At 39.7% G+C, this 12,237-nt stretch overlaps 1 protein-coding gene across 4 annotated transcripts in view; it reads right to left on the reverse strand.

Annotated features, from left to right (window-relative positions):
* DOCK4 (dedicator of cytokinesis 4) overlaps positions 1-12,237 on the reverse strand; it is a 474,019-nt gene that overhangs the window by 169,444 nt on the left and 292,338 nt on the right. For all 4 annotated transcript variants that reach the window (XM_073009284.1, XM_038004467.2, XM_007982617.3 and 1 more), the window contains exons 14-16: positions 9,229-9,353; positions 7,925-8,087; positions 3,166-3,272 (exon numbers count right to left, since the gene is read on the reverse strand). In XM_073009284.1, coding sequence (XP_072865385.1) covers positions 3,166-3,272; positions 7,925-8,087; positions 9,229-9,353 — 395 coding nt within the window. The remainder of the gene's footprint in view (positions 1-3,165; positions 3,273-7,924; positions 8,088-9,228; positions 9,354-12,237) is intronic.

Genomic DNA, 12,237 nt, shown 5'->3' on the forward strand with positions numbered 1-12,237 from the left:
TCCACCAGCCTTGGCCTCCCAAAGTGCTGGGATTACAGGCATGAGCCGCTGTGCCCGGCTCAGTTTTATTTCTTACATTCAATCTGGAATGTGTTTTCGCAATAAGAGGAAGGTAGGAATCCAGTTCTTCCCTGCTTCCCCTAATACCTATTTTATTTATCTCAACACCACTTATTAAATGGGCTATATTTTTAGCTCATAATTTGAAACACGCTTCTCTCTCCGCGTTTCTTTTTAAATACTGAATTCAAGGCGGCACAGTGACCGGCAGACTGTGTGCCTTCCTCTCGTAGCAGAAGGAGGATTATGTATTATGCCGGTAATATGGTTTCATAATCATAAATTACAAGTGGCCGTAAGCTGAAACTGAACTTGTTGGCTCAGTAGTATGAGAAAGAAAAATTAAAGTTGTTATACTTGGCAAGTATTTCATAACTCTGTAAATAAGAAATACTAAATAACCCTATTCATAAGAAAACTCAGCTACTTGGGGTTTTTTCTGTGGAGCGAATGCTTCCTGATGGATCCATACAATGTAGGTCTGCCCCAAATTAGACAGCCTACACATACCATACTGAGTTTCTCTTGTGGTTGAGGACACATTTTTCATGCTCAAATAAATTCCCCTTTATGGATTAGGATTCTTAGTACCAAGTCAATTTTTGTGGAAGAGCTTCAACTGAGTCAAAGTCCTATTTTTGAGAAAAGTTTTGGCCCTGACTACAGGCACCTGGACAGGCCTCTGTCTAGGAATTAATACCTGTTTGACTCCTAAATGTTCACGTGGAGAAACGAGCTCTGCTACCTGTCCTCTGGCATTTTAGGCATATGCACGTCTCTAGTCAGCAACTGAGAATCTTGGTATGGTTCATGCTCATGAAGAGAAGTCAACCAGGACTTGATTGGAAACCTAGCACTGCCAAAGACACACCCGCAGACCCATAGGTGAGAGGGTCCAAACGGGATATGCTATGTAGAAGTGATTCATTCTTTTGTATATCATTAGGAAATGGGGAGCCCAGTCTTAATTATCTTAGCCTTGCCTTTTCTGAGCTAAGATTTAATGTTACAAAGACATTTATATGAAGTACCATTTACGTTTTTGAAAATCGAAGCTCAAGACATTGCCTGTTATATTATATATCTTAGCGGGGAGCCTCAGACCTACAGCTGAGATAAATAGATCATCCCTGCAGTCTAGTATATGTAGTTCCTCTGTTTGCTTTTCTGGTTACTACGCTTTAAAATATTTTTGTTTCTTTCTATTTTAACACTGTTAGCTTGTTAGCTCTTTTAGATTACATTATGAAGAGAGAATTTAAAGGCCAGAAACAGAAGGATTTGGCTGTCTTGTTTGCCACTATTTTCCCAGCACCTAGAACAGTACCTGGCTGTAGTCTGTGGTCAATAAACATGTTGAACAAATAATAGAAAATGAATGATTAAAGAAATAGACACTGAAATATACATTCTATAAAAATAGAAAATACCAGGTGTGGGCTGGGCGCGGTGGCTCACACCTGTAATCCCAGCACTTTGGGAGGCCGAGGCGGGCCCATCACGAGGTCAGGAGATTGAGACCATCCTGGCTAACGTGGTGAAACCCCGTCTTTACTAAAAATGCAAAAATTAGCCGGGCGTGGTGGCGGGCACCTGTTGTCCCAGCTACTCGGGAGGCTGAGGCAGGAGAATGGTGTGAACCTGGGAGGTGGAACTTGCGGTGAGCTGAGATCTTGCCACTGCACTCTAGCCTGGGTGACAGAACAAGACTCCATCTCAAAAAAAAAAAAAAAAAAAAAAAAAGGAAAGAAAGAAAATACCAGGTGTGTTATATATTGCCTCTCATTTGACTAGCAATCCAAAGAAAGTTTTTGCTTATAATCTCCTATTCATTCAATAATCTTCACTGAACATCTATCACAGGCCAGAATCCCTCTACATAGCTGTTGTTCTCAAGGGGCTCATAAATCTAACGGGGTAAGCTGAGGGATCAACAGATAGTTCTGGAACAGTGTGATGAGAACAATGGTAAGAGATGTGTGCAGATAGCAGGGAGCTCAGGGAAGGGCAACTGGCCAGGTGCGAATATGAGATGGGCCAGGCGATAGTTCCTGAGGGAGGTTGTGGCCCAGATGAGTCTCTGGGAATGAGCAGAAGATACTCAGAGGGAGAGGCAGGGGAAGGCTGACTCCAGGAGCCACAAGGGCAGGGAAGAGCAGAAAGAGCCAGTAGCAGAGGGTGAAGAACTAGAAAGTGCTGGATGTGGTTGCAGCATCAAGAGGCCGGTAAGGAGTGAGGTAGTAGGGAGGTAGAAGGTTGACATGCCCTGAGATGCCTGGGATTTATTCTCTCAGCAAGAAGCTTTTGAATGGGTCTTAAGCTGGGAAGTGACATGTCTGGATCTGCTCCTTAGATGAGTGACCCTAATGTCTGGGCTAGAGGAAGACAAGACCCAGCCCAGCAGGACCAGTTATCATAGGTGAGAGTTGATAAGGGCCTGGCTATTACACAGTTACAGAAATGGAGAAATGCAAAGGAGGAATATTTTGGAGAAAATTGTCTATGCACTTAAAAATACATTTTTTACCCTACAGTTCATTATTACTAGTATTCTCAGATAATTACAAGAGGTTCCTCCTTTGTAAGTTTTCTTTTTGTTGCCTACTATAATACACTTTGTTCCAAATGTTTTTTATGACAATTCTTGATTTACAAGAACTGCTAAAGTTGTCATGATGAAATACAGCCACTTCTCTGCCTGCTTAGTAACAACAGCAGACAAAATAGTAATGCTGACCTTGCTAAATTTACTTCTGGGGATATACAGACCTAGATAAGAAAGCGCATACTGTAGTATTTAAAAAGTTATTTGTAAGGTTCACTTAACCCTACCACAGCAATGGAAAGAACTTTAAGAACAATACACAGATTTACCTAAATATCCACCCCTAAATTAGGATGAAAAAATAAATCATCTCTAAAATATGTTCTAGAATATGACAGAATATAGAAACAATACTTTCAAAAAGATATTCTCCCTGAGAGCAAGCTTACAAGAGTATTCTTTTCAGTCATTTTTTTTTCTCTTTTCAAAATGATAAGATAGTGAGGTGTTATTTCAGCACTATTTTTTACTGCCCATCGCCACCATCTGACTGATGTTACCTTATGCACGATGAGCTCATGAGTGCCATCTGGAAGAGTCCTACCATCTTCTTGCATCAGAGGGACAAAAGAAAACCCAAACAACTTCTTCTCTCCTTTCTCCTTTGCTGTAAAAAACAAAATTACTGGCTTATTTAAGTGTATCTATGTCAGGTACATAGTTTGTCAAGAAGCATAATCATCGAGAAATATAACCCATACACAACAGTTCCCACTACACAATGGAGCACAGCTTTTCTGATAGGCCATCTCTATAAAGCAGTCACCCTCTAATCCCCTCTTCCTGCCCCCTTATCTGCAACTTACATTTCTTGCCTAATTTTCTTTATGGGAGTCACTATCTGAAATTGTTTTTTAAAAATTTGTGGATTGCCTGTTTCTTCTTTTTACCCCTAGGTCCCATTGAGGGCAGGGGTCTTATCTGTTTTATGTTATTGTTTCAAAGAGTGCTAGGAACATAGTAGGTGCTCAACAAATATATGTTAAATGAATGAACAAGTCAATGAATGAAAGTGAAATGCTTTGTTTTGATTACTAACCATCGAAAGGGAATCTCTAAGCTCTACCCCCATCCATGACATAACTTCTTTCCCTATATCCACACATGTAAGGAAAGTAAGTCCTGTTGCAGTTACCTCCTTGGAATAAGTTAGGCATGTTGAAAGCCAATGTGAATATTAAACCTATAGTTTAATAAGGGCTCACTACTGTGGAAACCGGAAATGAGGCGATGAGGTTTTCAGATGCCTAAATAAGAATTACAATAGCTAGAAAAGGCAAGGATCATTAGCAATTATTTACAGATAGGGAAATTGAGGTCATAGATGTTACATAACTTGTTGTAGATCCCTTAAGTACCATTCCAGTTTTTTTTTTCCCCCCTCCAAAAATGAAGAAAGCATTAACAGAACCTTGTTTGGTTAACTTGACTCTCCCATTGTACTTAGATGGCCAGAGAGTTCTCCAGGGCCAGCAGCCTGTTAAGGGCTGAATTGTCACTCTTTCACGAGTGGAACATTATACTTGAACAGAAAAGTTCAACTTTCGGATGCAGTGAGATCTGAGCTGGAGGTGTTAGGTATGGTGATCCTGAAGTTTGGACAAGATGTTTAGCAACACAGCATTTAATTGCTCTAGGCATTTAAACACAGCGAAGTAGAGCCTAATGCAGAAAATGGTAATTTTGTCTGGCTGGTGCTGGTCCCTAATATGAGGACACTCTGAAAATGTGATTATAGCAAATGACTTTCTTTTAAAATCATTAATTTCAACCCCATAGAGAAACTAGAAAAAGAATTCATGTTTTTTAAAAAGTCAAGCAAAAATCACACCAAAGATCTCTGGGAAGAGATATCCACAGCAATGATAGTACAGGAACTTGAATCCATAGGTTCATTTAAGAACAACTGACATCTTGACGACATTGAGTCTTCCTGTGCACAACCATAGCTCTTGTATCCTTTATAGCAAAACTTCTCAAAAGATTCGTCTATACCCACTACTCCCCCTCTTTCCCCTCCCCTCCATCTCATTCTTTAACTCACATTTATCACCACAGATTCACTAAAACAACTTGTCAGGTTCAACGAGTTCCATGATGCCAATCAAATTATTTGTCCTCATCTTATTTGATCTACCACTGGCACCAGACACATGTGATCAATCCTCTCTCGAAAAACTGCCTTCATTTAGCTCCTGGATTCTATTCTTCCTGGACTGGCCTTCAACCTACTAGACAGTCCTTCTTATTGTCATTTATAATGCCTCCTTCTCATTCTCCTAGCTCTAAATATGGCGAGTACCCCAGAGACCCATCCTTGGACTCCCCTTTGCTCTCTAAACTTACTACCTGGGAACTCCAATCAGTCTCGGACTTTAGAAATCATCAAAATTAGTGATGTGCTGGAGCTGGATCATACTGGTCCATAAGAGCTGAAAGTGCACATTTCTCCCCAGTTCTACATTCAGTGATGTCATGTTGGAAGCTTGAAACTGGCCATGGTGGGAGTATCTACACCATGGAAATCAGCAAATGCTAGAGTTCAGGGATCCTCCCCAACCTCCAGTGCTGGCTCAGTAGACCAACCACTGAACAATATGTTCTCATTCCCAAGTTTCCAACCTGGAGGTCACTCAACTGCCCACTTGACATCTTGAGTGTCTAATAGACATCTCTGATTTAACATGTCTAAAATGCAATGTTTGATTTTTGTTCCCCAAACAGGTTCTTCCTGTTGTCTTCCCCACTTAATTAAATGACCATTAATTCTCAGGCCGACATCTTTGGGTCACTCTGGACTTTTCTCCTTCTTTCATATCCGATCTGTTAATATTCTGTAAAAAAGAATTGAACCACTACCCTCGTAATGCAGAACACTTTAAATCTCTTACTTGGAAGACTAAAAAAAGCTTCCCAAATGGTCTTTCTGTTCCCAACCTTACTACCTATAGTCTATTATCCCATAAAGTAGCCAGACTTATCTTCGCTCCAAATCCTCTAGTGGTTCTTCTCAATTCAAATAAAATGCACAGTCCTCATCATGAAATAAAAGACTATACAAGATCTGGTGCCACTGCTACCTTCCTGGTCCCCTCACTATTCGTTGAAAATGCCAAGCATGTTTCAAACTCAAGCCTTTTGTACTGACTGTCCTCTCTGCCTGGAATCTTCTTTCCCCAGAAAGAATAGTCTCAATGGCTCAGGCCTTCACTTCTTTTAGTTTGTTGCCAACACATGTCCTTATGAGAGAAGTCTTTCCTGACAGCCCTATGTAAAACAGCAACACAGTACCATCACTTCCTACTCCCTAACTGCAATTTAAGTCTTCACTGCACTTCATCACTTGCTGTCTGATGTATTATGTACTTAGTTTCTCAGCTATTATCTGTCTTTCCTCTCTGGAATGAAAGCTCTGTGAGAGGGGCTATTTTCTTGTGCTCACTGATGTGTCTCCAGTACCCAGTAAAACGCTTGGCATATAGTGGGAGTTCAATAACTAATTTGTTTCATGAAAAACTGATGTTTCTGAATAAAGATATGAACACGCAGATAAATATTTGGAAGCCCACTTTATAAAATGATTGCATTGGTTATTCATAGTTTGTGGTATTATCAAGATTTTTTCCTTCTTTACATTTGGCTGTTTCTTCTGACTTTTAATTAGGAAAATTAAAAGAAACAAAAACCTATGAGTGATTTTTCAAGTACAGGGATAAGAAGGTAGAGATCTAATAGATTTTACTGAAAATAGCCTTTATTCTACTTTCCAAGTTCTGAATTAGAATAATTATCTCCAAATGCTCTTTCTCTCTTTCCCCACTATTTCACCGTTTTCTCTTTTTCTTACCTTAAAGCTCAAACCTCATATTAGGCCCCAGGGAGAATTTATAACAAAGATTGATGGAAGAAATAGTACGGCACCACTGTAAGTCCTTTATGTTTTCCTACTTCAAGTCCTTTACAGGAAACTCTTCTTGGAATTTGGAAGAATTTTAAGACCCTGCTAGCTCTCTTCCTGCATTCAGAAACATTCACACAAGCATAATTTATGAAGCTCCTTGAGTCAATTCTGAAATGTGCCATAATTCCAGCAACAGATAAAGTCCTTCTTCTCTGCCCGAACCTTGGGTAAATTACAACAGCACTGAGGTGAAGTCACCACAAATCTTTTGGCAAAGCCCCTATTCCTTCCAGACTGGAAAGGAGCCTGCTGCTTCTTCAAAAATGTGATTCTCCTGTATCTCTCATTTGTTGTACTGCTCCCAAAGCTAGATTCGCCAGAACCTTCTCTGGTTACAACGTACACTGGCAGTGCTAAGATACCCTCAGGGGCACAGGGAATATCAGAAGATTCCTGGACTCCTGGTAGTTGGGGGAGAGAGATGGGGCTTGAGAGGGTGGTAATGAATGCAAAAAAACTGAAATAGAAACACTGAGAAGCAATAACTTTATGGATAGCAATGCCCATGTGGACAAACCCTGTAACAGTTCTATGTCTTGGGTTGTTTAAATCTATAAAATGAGGCCGGGTGTGGGGGCTCATGCCTATAATCCCAGTACTTTGGGAGGCCGAAGCAGGCAGGTCATCTGAGGTCAGGAGTTCGAGACCAGCCTGACCAATATGATGAAACGCCATCTCTAATAAAAATACAAAAATTAGCTAGGCGTGGTGGCAGGCACCTTTAGTCCCAGCTACTCAGGAGGCTGAGACAGGAGAATTGCTTGAGCCCGGGAAGCGGAGATTGCAGACAGCTGAGATCGCGCCACTGCATTCCAGCCTGGGCGACAGAGTGAGACTTTGTCTCAAAAAAAAAAAAAAACAAAAATCTGTAAAATGAGGCAATTACTTCATGTTACTTCTAAGCCTTTTTCCAGCTGACATTATTTGATTCTCATCTGAATACTGTCTAAAAGAGTACAGTGATGCATATACACACAAATCAGATATGCACCTGAGCTGACCAAAGGCTTTCCCAGTGGCTTCACATGCCATGAAAAGTCCTAGTGGGTTTTCCCGATCTGTGTGAGAGCTGGATCAGCTCCTGGAGATACCTGAATGGTTAAGATTGCCTAAGCCGACCAGAATCAGTTTAGTTTTTAACGCTGTTCCTCCCCTTTCTGGCTAATCTTTCTAGAATGGAACAAACTGATTTTTACAAAAGTAATCAATTTAAGATCAACCCACATCTTCATGACAGCCCAGTAAGCAGGATACTCCAGCACAAGAGAGACAGGCAGTCAATGCCATCAAATACTTACTGGAACAATGCCGAAACTCGAAGCGGATGTGTGCACCCCGGAATTTATCCACGGGAATGGGAAGTTTCAGCAGTTCAGACCACCTGGGGCTGTTGTTATGATAAAGCACAAAGGAGTGGTACTCACTGGCTGGTGGCTCCCCAGAGCCAAAGGAGATAAAATCCTAACAAAGGGAACACACAGGTTAAAGAGAGCTTCATCTAAAGATCTTTTGAAAAGGCAGAGCAATCACTTTGCTCTATCTGCCTGCCCCTCAAATAGCACTTCATAGAAAATTACCTCACTGGTCCTTTGCTGTGTGTTTCTGTACCTGCTGCTGTTTAGCAGGGTGTATCTATTTAATTCTGATGCTGGTCTCCAAGGATTTACTGTGCCAAGGGTAGACCCGGGTGATACGTGGGAGATGGTCGACTGCATGCCCCACTTGGAGTTCAACTACATGGCAAAGTTCCCAACCTGCAGTAGTCAAAAGCCTGTTTTGTGCCTCAGTAGGTGACTCACTAAGCCCCAGGACCAATCTTCTTATTTAAATGGGCAGCTGTATTTCTCCATGAAGAAGGGGTTCATGAAAACTACTTCTTCCATAAAAACAACTGCTATTCTCACCCCAATTAGTAAGGAGTACCCTAGTCTTCATGCCTATTTTGGTCAGAAAGAAAATATATAGGATTAAATAATGAAATGGTTTTAAAACTATGCTGCATTTATCTCAGCACTTGGGGAAGACAATGCTCGAGAGGATCACTTGAGGCGAAGAGACCAGCCTGGCCAACACAGTGAAACCTTGTCTCTACTAAAAATACAAAAATTAGCTGGGCATGGTGGCACATGCCTGTAATCCCAGTTACTTGAAAGGTTGAGGTGCGAGAATTGCTTGAACCTGGAAAGGGGAGGTTGCAATGAGCGGAGATCGAACTACTGCACTTCAGTCTGGTGACAGAGTAAGATTCTGTCTCAAAAAAAGAAAAAGAAATAAAAAAGCTGCTTTTAAGTAACAGCTGCTATAAGAAAATTATTGACACAATTAATTAAGCAAACTGTCAAAGTTGTTGCTGTTTTTTTTTCCTGGCTTGTCTTCAGCATGAAGACTGCGTTTTTCTGCTCTCTTTTCTAAAAGGAATTTTAGTGAATTTAAAAAAAGGAAAAAGAAAACTACACAGGGATGAAGGAGAAAAATAAGATAGAAAATAATGCAAATCAGAAATTAACTGATTGCAAATCAGAAAATAACTGATCACATTAAAGATTAAGTGAAAGCAATTACACAGACTTGTTTGACCTGGAAATATCAAGTATTAACATACCTTCAGGGTTTGGCCACTGCTGTCTACAATGAACATCGTAACTTCCACATTTCTGGCCACGCTCTTCCCTCCTTTCTCAAATTCTCCCCTTTCAATAGTGATATATAAATCATTCCTCATTTCACCTATAAGGAAAGGAAAATTAAAACCATGTTATATATATTAGGAAATATAATAAAGTGCTATATCAAGGAAAAGTTTATACAATATACGGTTATACATACATATAAAAGTACAAATATATTTGCATTTTTATAATTTTATAAAAGTGTCCTCACCCTCACTGCCAACATCTGAGAAGAATAAAAGCCAGCCTCTGCTAGTCTGAATTAGCAATACTGTAATTGTATATCTAGGAGGTGAATACTGGGACCGAGCAGTAAGGTATTGTCAGGTCTCACCATTTTTCAATATTTCCCTCATTTTATTTATGAGGTGTGATTGTAAAATGACAGCCTAGCAGGGGTGGCTCAGAGAAACCAGTCTTATTACTTTATAGTCATAGCAATTTAGGGTAGAAGAAATACCTAAATGTAGTAAAATAATAGGACTGTAAAGGATACAATTACAACTTAAATCTTTTCCACAATTCATGGACAAAATGATCTCACTGCTGGAAGAATCCAGATTAGCAATTTATGAACACAGATGTAGAATAATTCAGTCATACAGACAAACTCAGCTTAATATTTCATATCATCAAGCTATAAAACAAGTGAGAAAGGCCGTATATTCAAATGGGCACATCCTATGTACATATATACTGTCGATTTTTTCTCTACTGGTGATTTATAAAACTTCAGTTTTTAAAAATCTCAACCCTTTCTTATTATTGCAAGATATAAAAAGAGAAATTTGATGCCAACTAGCAAACTTAGGCAAATGTGCTAACAGCATGCTTTTACCTCTCTTATAAGAATTAAACTAGGGGGAAATAATGAATGCATAAAGAAGTGAGATGGCAAGGTCAAATTTACTTTTACTTAACACAGATTTCAAACACTTGAAAAAAATCAAAAGTAATACTGTTTTCTTTTCTCTTTTTTTCTTTTTTTGAGGAAAAAAAAAGGGGGGGTCTCGCTCTGTTGCCCAGGCTGGAGTGCAGTGGCGCAATCTTGGCTCACTGCAAGCTCTGCCTCCCGGGTTCCTGTCATTCTCCTGCCTCAGCCTCCCGAGTAGCTGGGACCACAGGTGCCCACCACCAGGCCCGGCTAATATTTTGTATTTTTAGTAGAGATGGGGTTTCACATTGTTAGCCAGGATGGTCTCAATCTCCTGACCTTGAATACTCTGTTTTCTAATAAAAAATTTCCCCATAAGAAAGCAAATCACTAGAAAGAAAAATAACCATACAACTATGTCTACAATGAGGAGTTTTATAAAACTTCTTCATCAAAGTGTGGACAAGGAAGTACCCTAGTTCCTCAATGCCATGGACCATGGGAGATTATCAGTGTACCTGATCATCTTCCTCCATAAAGACCAACTTTTTATGATGGCATCATTTGCAAATGACCTAGGCTGACAAGGACACAGGTGGGCCATAAAACAGAAAAACTAAGTAAGTTCTAAAAAGAATTACATCTTAGTCACTCTTTACAAAGGGTATATATAAAATGTATATAAAACATACATTAGTGGAAACAATACAGAGGTCTCTGGCTTATGAATTTCTAGTACTCTTATACAGCTTATACAAACCAACTTGGGAAGGCAATGAACTTAAAGTCCAGGAGAAAAGCAACACATTTCAACACTTTAAACATTGTATTTGTGTGCTTTGAAAGTTTTCTGTTTTAACTATTTCCTTTATTAATTTTTAGAGAATGGCCCAGTACATTTTATGTTTATTAGACTTTGTATAACCCATTTCACTTTACTACATGTATTCTGTACTGCTACATTTAATGTTATTTATTTAACAATTCCATTATAGAATTAACAGCAAACCCCTAAAATTTGTCCCCTGAATCAACTGACTTCAACAAACAAAAAATAGGGCTGGTACATACAATGGCCTGCACATGCTAGTTTAACAAGACGTTTGGGAGGAAATTCTTGACAATAATGTTTCCATGAACAGATCTGGCAGGTGAAAAAACAACACTCAAATCAAGATACTTTAGAGCAAAATATATTGGCTAAAAACAGCAGAATTCTTTTGCTTCTTGGAGTAAGTGACACATCACAAGTAGCTCTGCTTACAAATAGACTGTAAAACCTACACTGACTAATGGGAAGTATAGCTACAGGGGTTTTTACCTTAGGAATTTCTCATAATGAGTAATTAGCTTGTCCAAACCACACAGGGATTAACTGTCCTGCAAAATAAAGATTCAGTGTTTCTCAGGAAGGTGCTTTCCACTGTTATCTGCTAAAAGGACAGGGACCCTCAGACTCCAGCAAAGGCAAGAGGTGATAAGGGAGGTTTGCAAGGTAACCTGTTTCCCTCTGTCTGTAGGCTAGGCCCAAAGGAGGGAAAATGAGGGCTGTACTGCCAGCATCACAAAATTCTTTTTTTATGTACTGTATTTATTCAATGAATGTTTCTTGAGCATCTCCTGTGTGCTAGATACTATTATTACAAGCCAGGAAGATTCAGTAGTGAATACAGCAAAAATTATTTCCCCAGAGTCTTGATTCTAGTAGGGGTAACTCCTTAATAAATAAATAAATAAGTAAAATATATAGCATGCTAAGTGATAACAGACACTGTGGATAAAAGTGAGGAGGAGGATACAGAGTATTGAATGGGGATGGAGGGAGAGTTAAAATTTTCAACAGGGTAATTAGAGAAGGCCTCACGAGAAGATGAGCGCCCTGAGTAGGCTACGGTGTGTTTCACAAAGGAGTAAGGTTCCAAAGGGCGTTAGCTTCTCAGGCCAATCCCCAAGGCCTGTTTAGCTCATAACATAGCTGGATTCTCCTACCTCTTCTTCACAAAAGAGATTCTGAATTCAAATACACTAACGGCAGTAGGTTCACAGGACAATCAGAATAAGGAGATAC

This window comes from Chlorocebus sabaeus, chromosome 21 (assembly GCF_047675955.1).
Source record: "Chlorocebus sabaeus isolate Y175 chromosome 21, mChlSab1.0.hap1, whole genome shotgun sequence".
Taxonomy (NCBI): domain Eukaryota; kingdom Metazoa; phylum Chordata; class Mammalia; order Primates; family Cercopithecidae; genus Chlorocebus; species Chlorocebus sabaeus.